Raw genomic sequence first — 27,292 nt, forward strand, 5'->3', positions numbered from 1 at the left:
AGTACAGGAGCAGGGAGGTTCTACTGCAGTAGAATATTGCAAGGCCTTGGTGAGACCGCACCTAGAATATTGTGTGCAGTTTTGGTCCCCTAATCTGAGGAAAGACATTCTTGCCATAGAGGGAGTACAGAGAAGGTTCACCAGATTGATTCCTGGGATGGCAGGACTTTCATATGAAGAAAGACTGGATCGACTAGGCTTATACTCACTGGAATTTAGAAGATTGAGGGGGGATCTTATTGAAACGTATAAAATTCTGAAGGGGTTGGACAGGCTAGATGCTGGAAGATTGTTTCCGATGTTGGGGAAGTCCGGAACGAAGGGTCACAGTTTAAGGATAAAGGGGAAGCCTTTTAGGACCGAGATGAGGAAAAACTTCTTCACACAGAGAGTGGTGAATCTGTGGAATTCTCTACCATAGGAAACAGTTGAGGCCGGTTCATTGGCTATATTTAAGAGGAAGTTAGATATGACCCTTGTGGCTAAAGTGATCAGGGGGTATGGAGAGAAAGCAGGTACAGGGTTGTGAGTTGGATGATCAGCCATGATCATACTGAATGGAGGTGTAGGCTCAAAGGGCCGAATGGCCTACTCCTGCACCTATTTTCTATGTTTCTATGTTCCACCTTCCTCTCCTATCAGATTCCTTTATTCCCTGTCACTTTTATCGCCCAGCTTCTGATACCATTCCCATTCTCCCCTCAGTCATCTGCCTATCACCACCCCTACCCCCCCCCCATCTTACCTGCGCCTGCTTATTGCTTCCTAGTTCTTGCTCTACCTCTGTGCTCCACCATTTTATGCTGTTGAAATGGGCTATCTCCCCTCTATCTCTCAGTCTGCACGAAGGGTCCCGATCTGAAGCGATTGCTATCCATTTCCCTCCAACAGACGCTGCCTGTACCACTGAGTTCCTCCAGCGTACTGTGAGTTAACTCCGGCTGGAGTCCGCCATGGAATTGTGGCTGATTTATTTTTCCCTCTCAACCCCGTTGTCCTGTCTTCTCTGCATGACCTTTGACATCCTTACTAATTGTGTAGCTGGTGACAGCCACTTCGGGCACCCCGCTTGTGTAGCGGTTAGCAGAATGCTGTTGCAGCCGGGGGCATGGGAGTTCAGAGTTCAATTCCAGTGTCATTTGTAAGGATCCTCTGTGCAACCCCCCTGTGGAATGAGCAGGTTTTCCCTGGTGCTCTGGTTTCCTCCCACAGTCCAAAAACGTAATAGGTAGATTAACTGGTTATTGTAAATTGTCCCCTCATTAGATTAGAGTTAATCAGGGTTGTCAGGGGATGTTGGGGTACCATGGCTTGAAGGGCCAAGGGGCCTACACTGTATCACTACGCACATTAAACACAGTGACTTGGCCTCCACACTCATCTGTGGCAACAGGTTCCGTAGATCCTCTGGCTGGAGAAATTCCTCGGTTAATTAATGGCCAGAATTTGATGTCACTGCCATGTTTGGGGAAATTGCACAGGAAAGACTGCCTGTGTTGAAACAAATAACACGAGGATATAGCCAATCCAGTTTCCTGAAGAGCAGAATTTCAACAGGGAATGGGTGCAGACACTTTCAAAGCATCCTCAAAATGCTTTGCACAAAATGGACAGGCACAAATAGGTTTGCTTCTAGGACACTTTTTTTGCTACTAACGCTTTTCATTGGAAGTAACGAAAGTGCATTCTGGTGACCTTAACTGCTTTTGGCTCTGATGTCCTTGTGGTATTTGGATGCAAATTTGTTGGAACCAAATGACACAACTTTGTGATTGTTAAGACTGTGCCAGCTTCCGGGGTTTAGACGCTCCGATTCTCTAGAGAATGGATAGCTGGCACTGTCCCTCTAATGATTCTGGCCTGCTCTGCTAATTGGTTGCCATGTTTTGCCACCCAGATTTGGATATTTAAAGAGTGCTTGCGTTGGAGGCTCAATTATCAGCTGAGCTTTGGTTCAGTATGCGGTTGCTCTCTCATTGTGATTCTCATCTCATCAAGTTCTCATCTAGTTAAGAACCCTGTTCTTGCCTCAGTCTCGAAATGGTGTCTCAATTCTAGTCTTGTATACTCCAGCACATGGGTCCTTGTCGTCCTCACCTAAACCTCTCGTCACGGTGACACTCAGAGCAGACTCAGCAAATTCTGCCCGGACTTTGCAGTGGAGCCATATCTGAACATGTAGCCACGGATTTTATCGATGTTTATAATGGTGCACACCCTACATTCTTCATCCAGATTGATGTTTCACACGCAACCCCATTGTGCTAATGTATGCACAAACCAAAGCAATCGAATTATTTCACACTGTCCGAGATCTTGCAAATCTGCAATTACTATAGTTCTATAGATGTACCGTGTAGAGCATTCTGACAGGCTGCATCACTGTCTGGTATGGAGGGGCTACTGCACAGGACCGAAAGAAGCTGCAGAAGGTTGTAAATTTAGTTGGCTCCATCATGGATATTAGCCTACAAAGTACTCAGGACATCTTCAGGGAGCGGTGTCTCAGAAAGGCAGTGTCCATTATTACGAACCTCCAGCACCCAGGGCATGCCCTTTTCTCACTGTTACCATCAGGTAGGAAGTACAGAAGCCTGAAGGCACACACTCAGCAATTCAGGAACAGCTTCTTCCCCTCTGCCATCCAATTCCTGAATGGACATTGAATCTTTGAACATTACCTCACTTTTTTTAAATATACAGTATTTCTGTTTTTGCATGTTTTTAATCTATTCAATATATGTAATTGATTTACTTGTTTATTATTATTTTTATTTTTTTCTGTTAGGTTATGTATTGCATGGAACCACTGCTGCTAAGTTAACAAATTTCACATTACATGCCGGTGATAATAAACCTAATTCTGTAACTTATCCCCTCTCCTAATACCCTGCACAGAATTAGAATCCCTAACAGCAATAGCAAGTGGTTCTAAAGCCAAATTAAATAATAAAGGACTGAGGGGACAACCCTGACGGGTACCTCTATATAATCTAAAATAATACTTCAAGAATACTTCATTGGTAAACTGGAAATGTTAGAAAACATTTCAGTCCTGATGAAGGGTCTCAGCTGAAAACATTGACTCATTTATATGGATGCTGTCGCTCCTGAGGAGTCCCTCCAGCATTTTGTGTGTGTGTGTGTTGCTTTAGATTTCCAGTATCTGCAGATTTTCTTGTGCTAATGTTAGAAAAACATTAGTTTTACATTGCAGACAGGAGAGGTGGGGAAAACAGGGAACTTTTGCCATAGGTGGGGAGACCAATGTTGTCAAGGTTACAGTTACTTTAAAAAAAATTGAGGCAAATAAGAAAATGTGCAAATGGAAACAAATGTATAGTTACATCCTCATAGAGAGGGTAAACAGCATTCATGCGTAATGCAAACATGAGATTCTGTAGATGCTGGAGTTATAAAGCAACGCACACAAACTGCTGGAGGAACTCAGCAGGCCAGGTAGCATCTATGGAAATCAATAAGCAGTCGATGTTTTGGGCCGAGACCCTTCCTCAGGACTGTACTCCCATTTACTCTTTACTGTAGATGCTGCCTGGCCTGCTGAATTCCTGCATTGGTGCTTGATGTTTCTGAATTCAGTGTTGAGTGCCACAGGTTACACCATGCCCAGATGTAGGGTATGAAGGTGATACCCAGGATAAGCATGAGGGGCTCCGGCTGTTTAACAACTCTGGTCTTCCTTCAAGCAATGTCAGAAGTAGTAAGTTAAAGAAAGATGTCAGCAATTATACAGAATTCGGGTACATCATTGTATCTGTGAGTGTTACACAAACTCTTCAAGTTTGCCCAAATCTGGTGTTAGTGTGCAGCACTTTGTCTTGTCCCATCCCCACAACTTCCCAAATTTAAATGTTCATTGTAAATTTATTATCAATTGTATGTATACACAACCGTACACTACCCTGGCAATCACTATCTTGCAGCATTTACAGAAATAAGAAATACAATATAATTTTACAGAGACTGTACAGTACATAAAGACTGACAACAAAATGGGAAAACAGTGTAAATAAAATGATACTGAGAGCATGAGTTGTAAAGAATCCTTTAAAGTGAGTTTGTAAGTTGTAGAGTGGTGGTGAATGAAGTTACTCGCTCTGGTTCAGGAGCCTGATTTTTTTTTTGCCTTTAAACCAATTTATTTGATTCTCAAGTTTATACTTCAAGTATTTTTAATCAGTGACTCATAGATGTGGGGGATATGTTATCCTGTTGTCTCTAAACATGTTTCTAATTTTTAATAATTGAAAATGATTATTTGAAGTTTATTTAAATAAACTTGTGTAACACTCACAGATACAATGATGTACCCGAATTCTGTATAATTGCTGACATCTTTCTTTAACTTACTACTTCTGACATTGCTTGAAGGAAGACCAGAGTTGTTAAAATTATTTAAATAAAATTAAAATGATTATTTAAAGTTATTTGAAATGATCCACCGCTAGGTATTCTTGGAATGTTAGGCATCTTGATTTTAATCCACCACAATAGATCACTGCCATCCAAAATAGTTTAAGGTGGTGTCTGAAGAAAAGTAAACTCGTATCCTTTATATAACACTTTTATAATCTTATTATCCTTTATGACAACAAAATTATTTTGAACTGCAATTAACAAATAATAGAAATCTTAAGTTTTGATTATTATAAAGCTCTTAAAAAAAGATGATTTATTCAAGTCAGGCACTTGTTTTTGTTGACCAGTCCATCACCTATGGGTAAGAACATTCCTAATCTGCTTTTCCCTCTCTCACCATTATCTTCTTGCCTGCCTTTCACCCTCCTAGTGCTCCTCCCACCTTTTTCTTTCGTCCATGGCCTTCTGTCCTCTTCTATCAGACTCGCCCTTCGCCAGCCCTGTATCTCTTTTCACCTGTCAACTTCCAATCTCTTCACTTCATCCCTCCTCTTCCCAGTTTCACCTATTACCTTGTGTTTCTCTCTCACCTCCCCCCACCTTTTAAATATATTCTTCACCTGTTTGTTTCTCCAGTCGCACCGAGGGGTTTCGGCCCGAAACCTCGATGGTACTCTTTTTCCACAGACGCTTGCCAGGCCTGCTGAGTTCCTCCAGCATTTTGTGCGTGTTGACGGCAACTCATTTACTCCGTTGGGAGTGTGTGGAGATTCAGCATGACATCCAGATAGATAGATACTTTATTGATCTCAAAGGAAGATAGTGTCACAGTAGCATTACAAGTGCACAGATATACAAATATTAGAAGAGAAGTTAAAAAAATTTAAAAAGAAATGAGTTATCTCAAACAATCTAACAGGAGGGGGACTGAAAAAGAAGGGGGAAGATACCAGAATAAAAAGACGGGGCAGGGGAAAGAGGATAACTAGAAGGTGATAGATGATAGAAGAGAGAGCAGAATTAAAGTAAGAAATGAATACTCAAGCTTGGTAATGAAATGATTGGAATTAAGAATTTTGTTACACTTTAGTGATTAGTTGGTTGTTTTGGAACAGTTTCAACTTAAGTAAATGATCACATGTACAGTTTTTGTTTTGCATGCCATCCATAAAGATCATTTCTGTACAGCAGTGCATTGTGAAAACAGTAACAGTGCCAAACGAGGTTTTACAGAAAGTGCAGGCAGAGAGTGAAACATTATTGAAGTGTGAAGTACTATATACTGGAATGTGTAATGGAATTGAGCAAACTCTAATATTTTTTGTTCCATGTTCTAAAGGTTAAGTCTCATCATAGACATGTACATTCAGACATTAGCTTGTGTCATACTGACCAGGGTAGCCTGAGTGGTTTGGTACATGGTCAGGTGTTGAAACAAATTTGTTGCAAGTTTTAAAATTAGTATAGTTTGAATTAGACTTGCATCCAAAAATAGGGCATGAAACCGGCTTCAGAATTGTACTCACATATACAAAAATAAAACCTTTTGGTAAGGTAACTAAAATCCACTTAAGGGGGGGTGGGGGGGGGAGTAAGTCCCTATCAAAGGAGGTGTAAGGCACTCCTTCCCTCCGCTAGACTGCAAGTAGCCCTTCGGCAAAGTGTAGCACCTGCTCAGCCCCCCGATCAGGGTCATGTGAAGCCGTGGGAGCAGGTGGTGGATGGTTGTATGAGAAGCTGGTTCATATCATAAGTCCTTGTTGTGAGTCCTCAGACACCAGGCAGAAAATCACTGAAGACTATTGATAATGGCTTGGTCACCCGTCTTGTAAAGACACTGGCCTGATGAAGGCAATGGCAAAACACTTCTGTAGAAAATATTTGCCAAGAACAATCATGGTTATGGGGCGTACAAGAGTGAGACAGATCAGCTGGATGAGTGGTGTCACAACAAACTCGCACTCAATGGCAGCAAAACCAAGGAACTGATGGGAACTTCAGGAAGGGGTAGCTAGGGGTCAGTGGTAGAAAGAGTGAGCAGCTTCAAGTCCCTGGGTGTGGACATCTCAGAGGATCTATCCCGGGCTCAACACACTGATGTAATAGTGATGAAGGCACACCAGCGACTCGACTTCATTAGGAGTTTTAGGAGATTTGGTTTGTCACCTATGACCCTTACAAATTCCTATAAATGTACAGTGGAGTGCATTCTGACGGTGCATCACAGCCTAGTAAGCCCCCCCCCCCCCCCCATGCACAAGATCAAAGGAGGGTTGAAGATTCAGCCAGTTCCACAACCCTCTCCATCCTCACGAGGCAGTCCTTCGACAGGGCAGCATCCATTATTATGGACCCTCACCACCTGAAGAGCCACACTCAATGTTTTAGGAACAGCCTCTTCTCCTCTGCCATCAGATTTCTGAATGGTGCAGGAGCCCGTGTCAGTACCTCATTACTCCTTTTCTTTGTATTATTTTTGTAATTTATAGACTTTTTTTAATATACCTTTGCACCACATTGCTGCCACAAAACAAAAAGTTTCACGTCACAGCTCAGTGATTTTAAAAAAAACCTGATTCTGATTTCTGACAGAAAATAGACTAGAGGGAAACAGGTGGGAGAATGGAAACCACTGAGCATTGTCAGAGAATCAACAACACTTCTACATTTTAAGGAAACATAAGATCCCGATTCAGCAAGTTTGTATTTCAGATCAGAGCAAGATGTTTTGCATTAGTTGCTCATATCAAGTACACAAATCAAACTGAACATGAAATTAAGTGGATATCATCATCATCTGCTGTGTTGTATGACATCATTATGTGCCAAGTCATATGACGTGGGCGATTATGCTCTCATAAGCATGATTGTTCTTGGCAGATTTTTTCTACAGAAGTGCTTTGCCATTGCCTTCTTCAGGGCAGTGACCTTACAAGACGGGTGACGTTTAGACCAAGGTGCACAACGCAGTACATGTAACACGTACATGATGAGACCTGGCAGGTGGAAGGAGTTCATAGTCTCATGTCCCGGAGGGAGAAAGTTATTTCACTTCCTACCAGTCCTGTCATAATGCTACAGTACCTCCTGTCTAATAATTGGCGGGGGGGGGGGGGGGGGGGGATCATTGGTAATGCCAAGGGCTTTGTGTATGCAGTATTCCTGATAAATCTCTTGGATGGGTGGAGGAGAGACCCTGATGATCCTGTTGGCAGTCCTTAGAATTGTTTGTAGGACCTTGCAGTTCTCCTACCAGCTGGTTGGGGCACTCTCACTGGTGCTCACAGTTAGAATGGGAAGTCTCACTTTCCTCAGCAAGTGGAGACTCTGCTGAGCTTTTTTGACTAAACAGGTGGTTTTGAGGGACGAGTTGAGTTCTTCTGTTAAGTGCACTCCCAGAAACCTAGTGCTCCTAACTCTCTCTCTGTGGAGGAACCGTGTGTGTGCAGTGAGGAGTGGGAGGAGTGCACCATCCTAAAATCCACAATCATCTCTTTAGTCATGTCCACATTGAGATTCAAGTTGTTGTGCTATTCTACCAACTGCTCCACCTCTTTTCTGTATGGCGTCTCGTTGTCATTGTTGGAGGACAGCCACTGTTGTGTCATCGGCGAACCTGGTGATTAGGTTTGAACTGGATCTAGCAATACAGTCGAGCAGCATTGGTGTGGGCTGAGAACTCAGTCCCGGGGTGGGGGGGAGGGGTCACCGGTGCTCAGTGTGATGGAGCTAGAGATGTTCCTGCCAACACAGACTGACTATGGCCTTTCTGTCAAGAAGTCCAACATCTAGTTGCAGAGAGGGGATTTGAAACACAATGAGGACAGTTTACCCTCCAGCTTCCGAGGGATGATTGTGTTAAAACACATCCTGCTTATGAGGCACCATTTTCCAGGTGGGATGGGACAGAGAGGAGTGCAGAGGTTCTGCCATCATTAGCAGAGCGATTTGAAAGATGAAGAAACTGGAAAGGGTCCAAAGCAGCAGGAAGATGGGATTTAATTTGATCCGTAACCAGAGCTCAAAGCACTTCATTGTTGAGGTCAGTGCCATTGGACAGAAGGTGACTGTCACCACCTTGGGCACTGGGATGATGCTGGCTGCCTTGGATCCTGCTTGGGAAAGTGCACTCCTCCAGAGAAACATTGAAATATTTATTGGCCTGACCAAGTGTGTTATCAAGCCCTGCAGTTTGACATGGGTTGACCCTGGCTAGGGTCTTCCTCGCACCCACTGTTCCTCGGGTGGTCCTTCCTCAATGGCGCATTGTTTTGCGCATCAAACATGCGTAGAAGACATTCAGCCTATCAGCTGTCATTGGTGTGCTGGTTGGACCCGTGATCCACTAAGGTCTGAATATGTCTCCGGTGTCACAGTAATGGCTGTATATTCTCTGCGAGTAATCCTGTTTTGCCACCTTGATGAGACAGGAGAGTGCAGCTCTTGCTGGCAGGAGAGCCATCTTATTGGTTTGCCCTCACAGAGATGTGCTTAATAACTGCCTTCTCTATGAAGCCAGCCACAGATCCCGCAGATGCATTGATGTTAATGTGATAGTTGTAGGTAGCCATCTCCCTGCGTTTCCAAAACAGTTCCACAATGCTGAGCTGAGCTGCTTCTGGCCAGGTTGTTAGCTCTTTTTCAACTGGTTTGACTCCTAGAAACATAGACATCTTCAGCACTTTACAGGCCCTTCGGCCCACAATGTTGTGCTGACCGTGTAACCTACTCTAGAAACTGCCTAGAATTTCCCTACCGCATAGCCCTCTATTTTTCTAAGCTCAATGTACCTATCTAAGAGTCGCTTAAAAGACCCTATTGTATCCACCTTTACCATCTTCGCTGGCAGTGCATTCCACACACCCACCACTCTCTGTGTGTAAAAACTTCCCTCTGATATTCCTCTTGTATCTACTTCCAAGCACCTTAAAACCATGCCTCCTCGTGTTAGCCATTTCAGCCCCGGGTAAAAGCCTCTGGCTATCCACACGATCAATGTTTCTCATCATCTTGTACACCTCTATCAGGTCACCTCTCATCCTCCATCGCTCCAAGGAGAAAAGGCCAAGATCACTCGACCTATTCTCATAAGGCATGCTCCCAATCCAGGCAACATCCTTGTAAATCTCCTCCAAACTCTCTCTATAGTATCCATGTCCTTCCTGTAGTGAGGTGTCAGAATTGAACATCTGACTCAGTCAGTGATCTGTATGCAGGAATTAGCATAGCAGGTAAGTATCCAAGGCGGGGGCGGCGAAGAGCAGCTTGGTTGGTATGCGGCAGTGATGTTGGTATAAACCAGGTCTTGTATGTTCCCTTTTCTGGTAGCAAAGTCAACATGCTGGTAGAATTTAGTCAGGACTGTTTTTAAGTTAGCATGGTTGAAGTTGCCAGCAACGATAACTGTCAGTGTTTGGCTTGAAGGTTACTATGGACACCATAGACCTCCTACAACAGCACGGGGGGGGAGGGGGTTAATATATACAGCCACGATCACTATGGCAGAGAACTCCCTTGGAAAATGGCCTGCACTTCACCGATAAGAATCTACTAGAGGTGAACAGTGGGCCGTCACTATTGAAGCATTCACACACCAGTTCTCACTAATGTAAGTGCACACACCCCTTCCCCGGATCTTACCAGAGGTCACAGGATTTCTGTTGGTCTGAAAAGAGAGAGAACCATCTAACTGGATAGCAGCTTCAGGGGTGTATCCTGGAGCCACATTTCCATCATCTTGAGCCCATTTGTTTGATGTTTCAAGCTTAGCCTGGATATTTAATGTAAGATGTTAATGGATTACTGTGAGGCTGATTTATACAGTATATTCTTTGGACTTTACTAATTCTTTATATCTGGGCAGTCAGAGTTCAGTATTGTGGATGGTGGGGAGCTAGTGAAGATATGTCAGCACCTCCCCAACACTAGGAAAGTATTGCATCTTAATTGTACCCAACCAAAAAGATGCAAAAGGTTTTAAAACATGCCATCAAGGATACTGTGGAAGTTGCAGTAAGGCAAGGGTTAAAGGCAACGTTCACAAGGATGGCCTGATGCAGTTGTAGTCAAGTGAGACCACTGCGAATACCTGTGCCCACTACAGACGAGGTAGGTTGTAGTCAAGTGAGACCACTGCGGTTACCTGTGCCCACTACAGACGAGGTAGGTTGTAGTCAAGTGAGACCACTGCGAATACCTGTGCCCACTACAGACGAGGTAGGTTGTAGTCAAGTGAGACCACTGCGGTTACCTGTGCCCACTACAGACGAGGTAGGTTGTAGTCAAGTGAGACCACTGCGAATACCTGTGCCCACTACAGACGAGGTAGGTTGTAGTCAAGTGAGACCACTGCGGTTACCTGTGCCCACTACAGACGAGGTAGGTTGTAGTCAAGTGAGACCACTGCGGATACCTGTGCCCACTACAGACGAGGTAGGTTGTAGTCAAGTGAGACCACTGCGAATACCTGTGCCCACTACAGACGAGGTAGGTTGTAGTCAAGTGAGACCACTGCGAATACCTGTGCCCACTACAGACGAGGTAGGTTGTAGTCAAGTGAGACCACAGCGAATACCTGTGCCCACTACAGACGAGGTAGGTTGTAGTCAAGTGAGACCACTGCGAATACCTGTGCCCACTACAGACGAGGTAGGTTGTAGTCATGTGAGACCACTGCGGATACCTGTGCCCACTACAGACGAGGTAGGTTGTAGTCAAGTGAGACCACTGCGGATACCTGTGCCCACTACAGACGAGGTAGGTTGTAGTCAAGTGAGACCACTGCGGATACCTGTGCCCACTACAGACGAGGTAGGTTGTAGTCAAGTGAGACCACTGCGAATACCTGTGCCCACTACAGACGAGGTAGGTTGTAGTCAAGTGAGACCACTGCGGATACCTGTGCCCACTACAGACGAGGTAGGTTGTAGTCAAGTGAGACCACTGCGGATACCTGTGCCCACTACAGACGAGGTAGGTTGTAGTCAAGTGAGACCACTGCGGATACCTGTGCCCACTACAGACGAGGTAGGTTGTAGTCAAGTGAGACCACTGCGGATACCTGTGCCCACTACAGACGAGGTAGGTTGTAGTCAAGTGAGACCACTGCGGATACCTGTGCCCACTACAGACGAGGTAGGTTGTAGTCAAGTGAGACCACTGCGGATACCTGTGCCCACTACAGACGAGGTAGGTTGTAGTCAAGTGAGACCACTGCGGATACCTGTGCCCACTACAGACGAGGTAGGTTGTAGTCAAGTGAGACCACTGCGGATACCTGTGCCCACTACAGACGAGGTAGGTTGTAGTCAAGTGAGACCACTGCGGATACCTGTGCCCACTACAGACGAGGTAGGTTGTAGTCAAGTGAGACCACTGCGGTTACCTGTGCCCACTACAGACGAGGTAGGTTGTAGTCAAGTGAGACCACTGCGGATACCTGTGCCCACTACAGACGAGGTAGGTTGTAGTCAAGTGAGACCACTGCGGATACCTGTGCCCACTACAGACCAGGTAGGTTGTAGTCAAGTGAGACCACTGCGGATACCTGTGCCCACTCCAGACAAGGTAGGTTGGGGTGACTGTGTACTCAAGCCGGATGAGTGAATCCTCTGTAGTGAGACTTTCTGAGAAAGCTGTACTGAAAACACAGCATCCCTGTACACAATAGGGGTGCCAGAGACAGGCGAGTTAACAGAAGGATGTGAAACCTACCGAACAATTAAGGTACAGTTGTCATTACTAACTTCAGAATATCATTGGCTGTCTGCTTGAAGTTTCGATTGACTTTAACACCTCTATTGTGAATGGCAGTTAATCCTGTAATACTTTCAATCCATACTTTTTCCATTTTGCTATTTCCACTCTTTGCTACAATAAATACTGCCTCATTTATCCAGACTATGCTAGAACAAGATAAATGCTCCCTTTCTCACTGTGACATTGTTCTGAAGCCTCTGAAAATGGTCTCTCCCAGATTTTGTTCCCTCTACTCCCCTCTCATTATTCACAAGTTGACTTTTAGCTCCATTCTTCCATATCTTCCCAGCCCAGCTTTCATCGAAAGTTCCTTTTTCATTATTGTTGGCCTCTTCTTGCCCTCCTCACTTTTTGCTACCTTCCTACCTGTGAAACCAGCAGGCATCTTCACGCTAGCATTTCAAGTCATAGCTTGAAACGAGAGCTGGAATGAGTCAGTCAGCCAGGTGTCCGTGGAACAATTTTTGAAATAATTCTTCAAAACCACATTACTGGTGCGGTAGAGGATGGGATTAGACACTGAGATGTGTGGTACGCACACTTCTCCATCAGTAATCACATCCACATCTAGGCATTGAAAAGTCACTTGGAAAAGTGAAGTGGCACTGAAGTATGAAAATGTCCATTTCTCTGTAACTTTGATCTTATGAACTTTGGGAATTTTGGTGAAATCCTTCACCTGGCAGCTCTCTTTCTTCTGTCTCTTGCCCTCCACCCCAAACCCTATTAACTCAGACAACTATATTGTCTACCAATACCCATCCCAGACCCCCGGATCTGCCTACTGCTCCCAAACTATAGCTGCCCCTTGTAATTAATCTAGGAAAGCTATTAGTGTGGCAAGCTTCTCTGCTGTTGTTCGGACCCTTCTGCAAGCAGTGAGCTTGTGTACCATTAATTGACCTTTTGTATTTCTCCTCCTATTTCCCCTCGTCTCCCAGACACAAGAATCCCAAACTTCCATAATGTATGCATATAGCTTGTGCATATAATGAATGTATTATAATCATATCATTTCCTAACGCGTGAAGTTTTAAAGCAAAATGTACTGTTCTTGAAGCACGATGACCAGTAACTGTTTGCACGTTGTCCAATGTAAAATATATCATCCTGTGCAGGGCAGAACTGAATTTTCTTTTAAAATTTGAATACTACAGATATGTGAAGTAAGCCACATTACCTGCAGTGTTCATAATTCTGCACATAAATTTAATCTCTGCAAGAGTTTGCTTCCAAAGTTATGAAGGATTTGTACTGGAATGCAGCACACAGAAACTTGTAAATTCTTCAGATACTCTCTATACAGCCTCAGACAGGTGACAGATGGTAATCAAAACGTTTTGTATAATAATAACTACTTTATTGATCCTGAGTGGGAAATTTTGTTACAGCATCAACATTTAAAAACATGCTTAGCAAGAATAATAAATATAATAACTAATAATAAAATACAGAATAATATACACAGTTATAATTTACCAATGTGCAATAATGTACGAAGTAAAGCAGAAACTATTGTACTGTGATGTGTGTTCTCCTGTCGCACAGAGATGAACTGTTGCATATGCTTATTGCATTTGGTAGGAAAGAATTTTTTTATATACACTTCACAAATATCATTGTAACATAATGTGGGTCAGAAAGCAACCTTGTCATTTATCACCAGCCTAATGTACCATTCATATGTCTCCTCCCTTCCCATGTTAAATTTATTGTTAATAAAAAGATAATAGATTGCTTGAAAGTTCTTGAGTTATGACATAATTTTCCCGTTTTGTAATGATATATTGTTTCAATTACATTATTGATTTACTTGCCTTTCATTCTTTCAGTATCTTGTTTGGAGAAGTAGTTCTTACAGTAAACTCTGATTCTGTAACTGGAAGATGTTGAGCAATTAATGCCCCTAGCTTGGATTTTATTGACTTCATGTTTATTACTGCTATCTCAAATTCAATTGATATCAGTGAGTACAGCATGCAAAGGAAGATCAGGCTACAACACAGCATAAATGATAAAAGTTAAAAATGTTTTGATTTTGGAAGCTTTAATAATGAATTAATCATAGGGCTTTAGTCCTTGTGGACAGATGCCAGTTAAGTGTGTTTTCTGTTTTTAGTTAACTGGGGGAAAAAAAACAATTTATTTTCTGACAAAAATTTTAATAGTAAGCTCTACATCCACCTTTTTTCTGGAATTACAAAATCTCTTGGTTTTATGGCGAACATTCATGAACAGATTTCCAATGCAAATTTACTGCTATTCTTCAGGTTTGTGTAGCATGCTGCCTAGCAGACATTACCTTATTAACTGAATTGATTAGTGATTTTATTGAATGCAATGTGTGCATGCTTTGGCATCCCATGGAATTAATGTGGTAGATTATCTGTTACTTCAAGCCACCATATTTTCCCTGTTTGTTTGATGATTACTTCACTGCTGTGCCATGAATTAATCCTGATTTACAACACCTTTTAATATGCATTTGTTAGATACATTGGTTATGACTGAAGGGAAAGAAATTGCTGGAATCGCTTATTTTAGTGCAAGGGTGTTTATTTAAAGTCAAACTTACAAAAACTAGCAAAAAGAAAACTGCCAATATTTACAAAAAGATATCTACCAGAAAACACAATAACAGCTCCATACTAATTTTGTCCAGCATGAACTGGCAACCTCTTTCTATCTGTCTCTCCCCTCTCCCCTCCACCCCCCCCCCCCCACCCTCACTGAGAGTGAGCTGCCTTGTTTATTAGGCACTAAGAGATACCATCTCTAATAACCTACAAAATCAACTTAAAACTACACATGAATTAGACTGTGATGCACTCCACGATGTAGTTAAATCATATTACAAAATAATCAGAAGTATCTACCTTAAATACTGTATGCAGATAGCATTTACTAAAGGATGGAATATTCTGCTGTGTATGGTGGGAACACCGACCCATTGTAAGAATATACCGGGGGAAGACATTAAAGTGCGCACACTCAGCGTAACAAACAATGTGTGTTTGTCTGTCTGTTTGTCAATTCTGTATGGAGCCAACAAGGGTTCAATTCAAATTGAAGTACAAGCCAAACTTCCACGAGCGTGCTTTGCAACGTTGCAGATTCACCTTGCCACCCCTTCAGTTCACCGAATCCTGCCGTGTTACGCTGTTGTGCTGTCCAAATTATAATGCTTTACTCTTTGATTATTTCCTTAATTTAAAACTTTAAGCACTTCAATAATCTTATTTTTCATTGGATTACTTAAGTTTCATAATTTTCAAATGTCAACCATTTTTTAAAAAAAGAGCAATTGCATTGTCTGAACATGCTCTTCATTCAGCTCATTGTGATCGGCTGAGTTTTCAGAATCAGGTTTACTAGTCGTGAAGTTTATACTAGGCTGCAGTATATTGTAATACATAATAATTTGGGGTGGCATGGTAGTGTAGTGGCTAGCACAACACTTTACAGTACAGGCAACCCAGGTTCAATTCCCGCTGCTGCCTGTAAGGAGTTTGTACGTTCTCCCCGTGGCCGCGTGGGTTTTCTTCAGATGTTCCGGTTTCCTCCCACAGTCCGCACTGGTTGGTAGGTTGATTGGTCATTGTAAGTTGTCCTGTGAAGTAGAAATTACAATAAGAAGTTTATATAAAAAAGAAAATTAAATTGAATAAGTAGTGCAAAAATGAGAGGGGGAGAAAAACAGTGGTAGATTTCTGAAGAAGGATCTCAGCTCAGAATGTTGTCTCTTTACCATAGAAGCTGCCTGACCTGCTGAGTTCTTCCAGCACTTTGTGTGTGTGATACTGAGGAAGTGTTGATGGGTTAATTATCCATTCAGCTTTTCAGTTGAGTAATCCCCAAGCATTGGAATTGCACTCTACTCAGGACAGTTTGAGATTGGATTATTGGATGAATTTAACACAAAAAGGTGTTGAATTATCTGGAGTGTATAGTTTATTTGCTTTGAATTGACAAAAATATCAGTATTTGCGGACAGAAATAAATGCTGCTGTTGCATCTCAGACCTTTGTTGCATTAATGGAGCAGTTCTTTCTCCCCACTTATTTTCAGGAAGAAGTCTTTCTTGTATTCCGCCCTTTATGCTGCCTTGATATTTGGTGGTCGGCACATGATGAAACAACGAGCAAAGTTTGAGCTGCGGAAGCCCTTGGTTCTCTGGTCATTGAGCCTTGCTCTCTTCAGGTGAGTATTATTCTCCCCCTGTATGGTGATACTTATAAACACTGCAGACAATTAAACCCTCTTTCAGTTCATGAACTGTAGGATTGTCAGTTGTTACCACCTTATCGAGGTTAAAAATGGTGAAATATATCAGTAGCTGCAAATGCCTCGTTTTAAAGTTTTGTATTAAAAATTGCAGTCAAACTTTGCATTGTAATGCTCCAAATAGATCTTAATCGGAAGTGTCTTTACAAGATATGAATTTTTTAAATCATGAAATTGATTTTAGTCACATTAAATTCTCTACCTCTAACCAAAGTCAAGGAAGTTTTCCACAGATGTAATACATCTACTTGGGAGAGGAGAAATTAGCCAGCCGGTGGTGTAGTGGCATCTGCAGCAGACTTCGAGGCGAGCGGTCAGCGATTTGAATCTGGCCATCTCCTTACACACTTTCCATCTCTGCTAGGTTGAACAATGAGCAGGCAACTCGGCCTTGCAAAAAATGCTAAAGAAATGCCAAGGTTTCCACCCGATGCGCCACAAGGCATGGAAAGCAGCAACTTGAGAGAAAAACCATTTTGAATCTTTAAATTATAATACTAAATAAAACTTCAGAAACATAGAAAACCTACAGCAGAATGCAGGCCCTTCAGTCCACAAACCTGAGCCGAACATGTCCTTACCTTAGAACTTACCTAGGGTTATCCATAGCCCTCTAATTTTCTGAGCTCCATGTACCTGTCCAGGAGTCTCGTAAAATACCCTATCGTTTCCGCCTCCACCACCATCACTGGCAGCCCATTCCGCGCACTCACCACTCTCTGTAAAAGAATTTACCCAACATCTCCTCTGTACCTACTTCCAAGCACCTTAAACCTGTGTCCTCTTGTGGCAACCATTTCAGCCCTGAGGAAAAAGTCTCTGACTATCCACATGATCAATGTTTCTCATTATCTTATATACCTCTATCAGGTCACCGCTCATCCTCTGCCTCTATAAGGAGAAAAGGCTGAGTTCACTCAACCTATTCTCACAAGGCATGCTCCCCAATCCAGGCAACATCCTTGAACTCAAATGAGTGACTGAAAAAGTGATCATTATTTATCTTGCCATTAGTATCATTAAAACATCTGCTTTAATTTAAATGTGTTGTACCTTTCACATCGCTTTCAAGATGTCACAAACCATGTAACCGTTAACTTAGTACTTTTGAAATGTGGCCTCCATGGTAAGGTGGAATATGGCAGCCAACATTTGCAGGACAAAGTTCCACAAATAACAACATAATAAACAGGCCATTTGTTTCCGTGATGTACATTGACAGGTGAATATTAATCAGGTTTGATTTGCATGGTAATTTTGTGCAGTTCAATAATCCTCTGCTCTCCTAAATTTGTTCAGCCTTGAGTTAATAAAAATTATATTTGCTTAATGTTATTAGTGCTTACAGGGTTAATTTGGTTAACTTTCTAAGCTGTCTTTAATGATTTTACCTAGCTATTCCTACTTCAGCATTGTGATTATCATTTATTTCTGGATGGCTAGCTGGCAGAATATGAGGGATTGAGAAAAAAACTGTTTTGGATTATTTCAATGTGTCATCAATGGCTTTTATACATTTCACAGGTACTTGGGATAAATCTCTTCCTTAGTTGCTTCTGGTAATTTCACAACCTAGCGTTTAGTCCTCCTGTCTGTCTCAAGCTTTAACTGCTGTAACTTCAGTGGAGCAAAGTTTTAGGAAGCAGAGGGAAAGTTCAGCAGCAACAGCGCTGGGTCAGCATTGAGTCAGCAGTCAAGGAGCAAGTTCTAGCCTACTGTGACATAAGACTTTGGAAACACTAAATGTTGGTGTCAATAGTCTAATGTTATCTAATGCTAGAAAGTTAATATGAAATGACATTAGAGTCTTTAAGTAAATTCTCTCTTCATATAATAGAACCTAAGTGATCTAGATTTCTATACCAGAGCACCCAAAGTGATTTGAAAGGTTGTGGCAGCTCCCAAACATTGCTGTTAAAACATACAACATAATAGCACAATAATGGCACTTCCCATGTTGATGTTGTTAAATAGAACTACAAGCACAATAAATGCTAAGAACTTGCACTGTAACACAGTAATCATTATTACCAGTTAAGGTAATTTTCTGTGTTTATACACTAGGCAAAATGCATCACTTTTCCACATTTTTGATGTTGAAGTATATTTGTAAATGAGCATCCTAAGTTTTGGGGGCAAAAAGGAAGTTAGTTACTGAATATAAGGACAGGCTGTGCAGGCCTCTGGCATATAATTTCCATCTCTTAGGAAAAACACAAAGAGATGTGTTTACCGCAGAGATTCTGATGTTCAAAAGATGAAACTTGAGCTATACTTGTTTGAAAGCATAGTATAATTATAAAGATATCAATTTGACATTGGCATTTCAATTTATTCTCTTTACTCTGGTTACAAAGCAGCTCTTCATTATTCAGGTATCATTTTCTAATGATCTATATTATTATCCTATATTTGAAATAGAACACCATTCGAGGATTGAAACTATTGATCCTCTAGTTTAACTGAACAAAAATAAGGGAAAATCAAGTTTGAAAGGCTCTGCTTTTAGATCATGCCCTTGCCTCTGATCCAAGAAATTAGATTTTCAGTGGTTTGCAATGCGCTAAAAGCGTAGAGCAGGAACATTGGTGTATTTTACTTCAGTTCAGGGACACCTGGAGTCGAGGTGATGTTGGATTTTGCCTGTTTAGCTGAAGCACGGTGATACTTAAGGTAATAGTTTGAACGGGCTGTGTTACTGGTTAAATATGAGTTTCAAAGTTTGGAGTTTTAGAATTGACACCAGAGTTATAATCCTGCCCTTGAACCTCCCTGTGCTGTTACTTTTCTTTTGAAAACGCAATGTGGAAGTAAGGTGAGGATAGCCTGGGGCCGTTGTAGTCCAAGTGAGACTGCTGGAGATGCTTCTGCTTACTACAGATGGGATGGGCTGGGTTGATTGAGGCAGTGTACTGTATACTCAAGCGAAGCAACTGAAGCCTCTGTAGTGAGACTTTTTCCAGAAAGGCCTTTCCAAAACTAGTGGGCTTTACACACTAGGGGGTGCCGGAGACAGACGAGTTAACAGAAGGTTGGGTAATATACCGCACAGTTTAGACTCTACTGTCCTTACTAACTTCAAAATGTCATCAGCTGTCTGCTTGAAGTTTCGATTGACTTTAACACCTCTATCATGAATAGCGATTGATCTTGCGAGGAAGGAATTCAAGCAAATATGATTTTTACTGAACAGTATCTGCAACTGATAAGCCAATTTTGTATATTAAAAGAAAGTTTTCGGTTCAGACGGGAGTACTGTGGGTGACGGGCCCATACTGTTCTCCTTGTGCATAAGTAAAATAGAAGGAATGCGTGAGGCATAAGAGTGCGTGTGTTCTGGCCCAGTTATCTTAGTTGTCTTATTATTAGCAACAAAACTACTTTGACAGTAGTTGAATGTAAGTTTAGTGGGACAGGATACTTGTAATTGTTATAGCTGGTAATAGCAATAGTCTGACTAACAAAACATCCCTAGATTAATATGCACTTAGAACATCCACATCAGCATGAGTGCTCTATCAGATCACATAAATGTTATTGTTCTGTTGTGGTTTTTGAGAAAATCTGCTTTGGCATGCAAGTTTAAAAAGCAATATGGAAGGATGGGAGGTAATGTACTTGGATAGAGAGAATAGAAAAAGAGATTATTTTAAATGCTGAAGAACAGCGATTAGCTTTCTTTGTCACACTTGTATCAAAACATAAAAACATAGAGTGAGATGTGTCATTTTGTGTTAATGGCCAACACAGTCTGAGGAATGTGCGGGGGACAGCTGACAAGTGTGTTATGCTTCTGGTGTGATTGCTGGGCACTGTAAAGTGATCGTACCAAGCTCTACACTACCATGCTGCCCTGCTAGCTATTATTCAGAAGGATCGGGATCTACTAGTTCAAGCAGTGCAAAAGAGGAAATATTCTGTTACAGCAAGTTATTTGTAGGAAAATGGCATCTTCACCTTGCAGTGCCCAAGTAGGGATGCATTTCTGGGAACGTACAGAGCCTTTGAGACCACATTAGTTCAGGTCTCCATACCCAAGGAAGCGGGTGCTACCTTGGAGTTAGTAAAATGTAAAACCACTAAATTGAAATTAAATCCCGTTGTTTTGCAATGAGAATACAACGGGCCAGTCAGAACTAGCTGCAGGGGATGACTGTAAGTATAGAGTAACATGCCCATGGATTATGAGTGGATTTTGGACTTGCAGAATAACAGCCCTGCATCTGTTGCTGAGCAGTGCATCAGAGAATCTGAGATCCCATGGATGTCAGTGGAGATTCTAGGTCTTTGTATTAGGGAAGTATCGTAATGGTCCCAGTGGTCCTATGTAGGCACTACTACTGGTTCAACAGCTTTCTACTGTATGCTTCCATGTAAAGCCATTTTTTATTTCCAAATTATGCTTTTGTTCATAACTACAAAATACATTAATTATCAAAGTATGTGTAAGTTATACAACCTTGAGATTCATCTCCTTACAGGCAGCCACAAAACAAAGAAACCCATAAGAACTCATTAAGGAAGATTGACAAAACACCCAATGTGCGGAAGAAAAACCAAATCATGCAAACAATTAAAGTAAGCAAGTAGCATTTAGAATGAGAGTGAGTCTACAGGCATGAAGCTCGGAGCAGCCAGAGGCCTCGGCCTCGCAGAGCGGAGTAAACGTCACAGAGCTGTGAGTAGAACCGGACCAACCCTCACCTCTGGTCCTGGCACCCTGCCTTTTCAATCCATCTGGCCCAGCATTTAAACCATCCAGACATCGGGTTGTGCCTTGCTCTAGGACTCGAGCCCTGTCACGTCGATACTCTCTGGGGCAAGGTTCTGCTGCCACGTTTCGGCCCATGCCCGACATTTCCAAATCGGCCCGGTGTGAGATCAATCAAGCCTGGCTCTTGGTTTAGCTGGGCGGGCCGCCAATCTGCGTCTCATGTGCTCTGACTTCGTCTGGCTCCACCCACCCTGGCTTTGCCTCGACCTCCCCTCGCTCCCTCACACTTCGACCCTCGACTCAGCCTCACCTCTTCATTGTGTGCAGTGATCATTTACTGTAATTTTTTTTACAGAAGAAGTCTTATTAATGAAGTATTTAGTTGAATTCCTCCTTTGGTTGTTCACCTTCAGTCTGGATCGGGAGCAGCATCTCCAACACCATCACACTGAGCACGGGGGCCCCCCAGGGCTGTGTGCTCAGTCCATTGCTGTTCACTCTGCTGACCCACGACTGTGCTGCAACACACAGCTCGAACCACATCACCAAGTTTGCCAATGACACGGCCGTGGTGGGTCTCATCAGCAAGAATGACGAGTCAGCTTACAGAGAGGAGGTGCCAACAACCTGTCTATGAATGTGAACTAAACAAAAGAGATGGTTGTTGACATCAGGAGGGCACGGAGCGACCACTCCCCGCTGAACATCGACGACTCCTCGGTAGAGATTGTTAAGAGCACCAAATTTCTTGGTGTTCACCTGACGGGGAATCTCACCTGGTCCCTCAACACCAGCTCCATAGCAAAGAAAGCCCAGCAGCGTTTCTACTTTCTGTGAAGGCTGAAGAAAGTCCATCTCCCACCCCCTTCCTCATCACATTCTACAGGGGTTGTATTGAGAGCATCCTGAGCAGCTGCATCACTGCCTGGTTTGGAAATTACACCATCTCGGATCGCAAGACCCTGCAGCGGATAGTGAGGTTAGCTGAGAAGATCATTGGGGTCTCTCTTCCTGCCATCACGGACATTTACACTACACGCTGCATCCACAAAGGAAACAGCATTATGAAGGACCCCACACGCCCCTCATACAATCTCTTCTCCCTCCTGCCGTCTGGGAAAAGGCACCGAAGCATTTGGGTTCTCACGACCAGACTATGTAACAGTTTCTTCCCCCAGGCTATCAGACTCCTCAATACCCAGAGCCTGGACTGACACCTTACTGCCCTGTTGTTTATTATTTATTGTAATGCCTGCACTGTTTTATGCACTTTATACAGTCCTGGGTAGGTCTGTAGTCTGGTGTAGTTTTTTACTGTGTTGTTTTTTACGTAGTTCAGTCTAGTTTTTGTACTGTGTCATGTAACGCCATGGTCCTGAAAATATCTCATTTTTACTATGTAATGTACCAGCAATTATGGTCGAAATGACAATAAAAGTGACTTGACTTGATTAATCATGGTTTTACAATTCACTAATACTGTTCAGGTATTCTCATTGGAAAAATGCACCTGTGAAGTGTTTGAGAGGCAGTTACACAGGGCCTCATTGCTTAATGTCCAGTGGTGGAAGGGACTCCTTCCCTGCAATTCCTGCACCTTACAACTTGTCATTTTCTTGCAGAATGCTAACAAGTTTGGAGCAGACCAAACTGTGTCTGTCTCGGAATTGATCTTCCAGAAGTAGTTGATGTTTGTCTCAGTATGAGTTCCCGGACCAGCCCGTAAAACAGGTTTTTCTGTTACATGACTGCTCAGAGGCAAAGACCATTGTACACTTTTCTGCACCTTGGCAATTAAGAGGCACATAATCATTTTGTTCTTCCCTCAGCTATCTCAAGGTCGCCGTGTGGTAGGAGTGAGACTCTGGCTTTGAGGGAAGGATGAGATGCAGGATGGGAGGGGAGGGATCAGTCACCACTAGCCAGGTGAGGTCTCAGTGCTTGTTGGCGAGTTCTGGCGGTTGAGACACTCTGGCAAATGGATTAGTAAGGTGATTCTCTGTGCAGGACATATAAGGAAGCAAGGTCCAAGTGAGTGGAAGATTGCATGGTTCCGTGGCCAAGGACATCTTTCACCCCACTGGTGACGGATAGAATCTCAACACATATTGACACTTGGTGTCTGTGTACCTTGGTGCAGTTTCACAGAGGCATTGTCACCCCTCTCTTGCCGAATCCATTAGGAATGACATGGGCACAAGAGCTCGACACCACACACAAATATGTCAAGTGAGAGTGGGAGGCCTTGCCTGATGCCAAATCTGATGGATTCACTTTTGGTATCTTTGTGATTATCAAGGAAATTTCTCCTTCCTGCTAGATTTGTGTGTAGCTTGGCATCCATTAAATACAGTCAAAAATGTACAAGGTAACAATTTGTACCAAAATGTTATTGTAATGTTTTGTAATGTGAAAACAATAAACTAATTAAAATGTAGACACAGGAGTCCGAAATGTGATTCTAACTATGGGTTTACTTTAAGTGAGGCGTGCACATATCATGTGATAGCGTGATAACATAAGCAATTAATGTATTTTTATACATAATAGGCATCTGTTAGTCTCAAGAGACCATGGATTTGCACCTTGGAAAGTTTCCAGGGAGCAGGCCTGGGCAGGGTTGTATGGAAGACCGGCAGTTGCCCAAGCTGCAAGTCTCCCCTCTCCACGCCACCGATGTTGTCCAGGGGAAGGGCAAGGGCCGATACAGCTTGGCACTGGTGTCATCGCAGAGCAATGTGTGGTTGAGTGCCTTGCTCAAGGACACACGCTGCCTCAGCTGAGGCTCGAGTAGCGACCTTCAGATCACTAGACCAAAGCCTTAACCATTTGGCCACGTGCCAACACAATTTTTATACATAACCCATAATTATTTAAACAAACAATAATGCTTAAGCAATGTATATACAAGAAAACTCAAGTGTTACTCAGGGTAGTGTTGTGGTTGGCACAACACTTTACAGTACCAGCAACCCAGGTTCAATTCCTGCCGCTGCCTGGCAGGAGTTTGTATGTTCACCCCGTAACTGCGTGGGTTTCCTCCGGGTGCTCCAGTTTCCCCCCACAGTCCAAAGGTGTATCGGTTGGTAGATTAATTCGCCGTTGTAAATTGTCCTGTGATTAGGCTAGAATTAAAATTGTTGGGTGGTGTGGTTCGAAGGGCCTATTCCGCATTGTATCTCTAAATAAATAAATAAAATTTCAATATAGAACATTAATGTTTCCATATTTGCAATATGTCTATTCCTGTGATTGTTTCAAATCATGGCATCGCAGCAGGTCCTGAGATGTCATTAACTCAGCTTCACCAAAAGGGGGAAATGATAGTTTATCTTAGCTATTGGGTTTTAGTTTTGTATTTACTTGTTTCTACTTATATTAAGAACAAGGAGCGATCCCTCAAAAAGGCAGCATCCATCATTTAGGACCCACATCACCCAGGGTTTGCCCTCTTCTCATTGTAACCATCAGGAATGAGGTACAGAAGCCTGAAGGCACACACTCAACGATTCAGGAACAACTTCTTCCCCTCTGCCATTAGATTTCTGAATGGACATTGAACCCAGGAACACAAATCACTACTTTTTAATTTTTATTTTAAACTGCTTATTTAATTTAATTTTTAAATATATATTCTATATATTTTGTGATTCATTTTTTATTATTATGTAATGCTTTGTATTGCTGCCGCAAAACAACAAATTTCTCAACATATGCCGGTGATATTAAACCTGACAATCTGATTCTGATCATCTTGTTACTTAATAAATAAATCTCAGACAATTTAGTTTATTGAAATGACTTCTAGCTTTTAAAGCTGACAAGACTCCAGGTGATCTGCCCCCTCCCCAGCTTTGACAGCTGTAACCTGTGGGCAGAGGTTGTTTCAGGAGCTGAGCTTCTGCAGTCATGTCTTTTGGATAGTAGGTGACCAGCAGCATTGATCCAAAGGTATGCGTAGCTATTCAGAGACCGCAGGCTGTAGGAACCGTCGGCTGTGCGTGGCCACAAATTGCTCGTCACTGTATGCTGCTCAGCTGCTAGCCGTGGGGCTGGGTGGGTTACGGAGCAGGGAGAAATGGAGATGACCACTAACTAATCCATCAGTGTCCAAGGGAGATTAGCCCTGAATGTCCAGGGATGTCGATCATTGCTCATTCAGGGTCAAAATGAGATGCAACAGAAGTGGCTGCCCCTGCCTGCCTCCACCACCGATGCCGCAGAAGGCTCCAGTTGCAACTACCCATATTTCCCTAGCTCTAAACTCCTGAAGACCAGCTCAACCCTAGGCAACTTTCAGACATGGACTAATGTGGTGAGCAACATCCGCACAACAATAGCATCAACCAACGATGACTTCTTGCCCTTAGTTTTCAAAGGCATTACATCACCAGCAACATGAACATCTAAAGGTCAGGGGTCGCCACTGACCAGACTTCACTACATTAAATGTCAATTCTTCCTCTGCCATTGCACTACGGTCGCAGATTGTACATTCATCCTTATTAAAGATATAACCTGTGACCTTTAACACTAAGGGCAAAGCAGGACAGGTTACGGACAACACCACCCACAGTTTCCTTTGAATCGTACACTGCCCTGACTTCTAAAAATATCATTGTTCCGTCATGCACATTTGGTCTAATCCTTGAACTTGCTCCCCTGGGGTACTGTGAATTGGCATTAAATGCTGGCATTGTCAATAATGTCATCATCCATGGTTGAATAATTCAACATGATCAAATATTTATGGAGATAACTTACTAAATTTACTATAAATATTACTATGAAGATTTTGTCACTTTTTAAATTTAATTTTCAAATGCTGTGCCTATATTTTCAACAAATAGGTTATAGAATTACTGGATTCTCCTGGTGATTTCAGTTATGCAGTTGTGAAGAGCTTCAGCTTTGCTCTTGAGATTTATGGTGTTTCTTCCTATTTCTATAATGTAATTGCATTCAGGATTCCATTATTTTCCTTCCAGTCGTATCTGGATGTCATTAAATGCTGTTAGTGCTTTCAGAGGAGGTTAATCTCCACAACATTTCAGCTTCCAGCGGTGCCTCTACGGCAAAGCACAAATCTCAATAGTTATTTGATTTGTACATGGAGAATTTGTATTTTGGCATAAATTATTTTTATATCCCTCCCCTGAAGTTTAAAGTGGCAAAAAGTTCATGTGTGTTTTGTTTGGCATCCATGAATTCTGTACTATGGTATGCAATGATTCCCTTGTAGTCTCACTGAAATAGTGTTGGTGTTTTGAGGATTTTTTTTCCTGTGAAATACATGATGTAATCCATATCTATAATACAAAATATTCTTTAAAGCAAATCATGTACAACTTAATACAAAAAGGTTCTACGTTTGGAGTCAAACTCCTCCGACAGGCAACAGCACCCATTATCTGAGGGGTTGTAACTGTCCAGGTTGGTCAGCAGTGTAGGGTACTGGAAAATGGCAGGCCAATGGTCTTATTGTTGAATAACATTGATTCGTTGAATAGAACCCAGATTTAGGAGCTGACCAGCTCTCAGGAAGGACTGCCGTATTGGTGAATATGATGTCATGGTTAAGTCCCTGGAGTGGTATCTAGGGACCTTGGATATCAATCCAGGAAGACGGTTTGAATTTTATTCATGTTCTCTAGGTGGTATCAGGAGAGGGAAACCAGAAGTCCATGAGCCAGTCCTCATCGGAGGATCAGGGGTAGAGAGGGTTGGCAACTTTAAATTCCTGGGTGTTGTTATCTCTGAGGGCCTGTCCTGGCTCATCCCGCAAGTGCAATGATGGAGAAAGCACGGCAAACCCTCTACTTCCTTAGGAGTTTGTGGAGATTCAGTATGACATCTAAAACTTTGACAAAGTTCTGTAGATGTGTACTGGAGAGTATACTGACCTGCTGCATAACAGCCTGGCATGGAAACACCAATGTCCTTGAATGGAACATCCTACAAAAAGTAGTAGATTTTGCACAGTACATCACAAGTAAAGGCCTCCCAACCATTGAGAACATCTACATGAAATGCTGTCATAGCAGCATCCACCATCAGGGATCCTCACCACCCAGGCCATGCTCTCTTCTCACTGCTGCCATCAGGTAGAAGGTACAAGAGCCTCAGGACTTGAGCCACCAGGGTAAAATCAGAATC

General features: G+C 42.6%; 1 protein-coding gene across 1 annotated transcript in view; it reads left to right on the forward strand.

The window, feature by feature from the left end:
• Positions 1–27,292, forward strand: part of elovl6 (ELOVL fatty acid elongase 6) — a 91,056-nt gene that overhangs the window by 43,639 nt on the left and 20,125 nt on the right. The window contains exon 2 of the mRNA XM_073043056.1: positions 16,207–16,338. Within this exon, the coding sequence (XP_072899157.1) occupies positions 16,207–16,338 (132 nt within the window). The remainder of the gene's footprint in view (positions 1–16,206; positions 16,339–27,292) is intronic.

The sequence above is a fragment of the Hemitrygon akajei genome, chromosome 4 (assembly GCF_048418815.1).
Source record: "Hemitrygon akajei chromosome 4, sHemAka1.3, whole genome shotgun sequence".
Taxonomy (NCBI): domain Eukaryota; kingdom Metazoa; phylum Chordata; class Chondrichthyes; order Myliobatiformes; family Dasyatidae; genus Hemitrygon; species Hemitrygon akajei.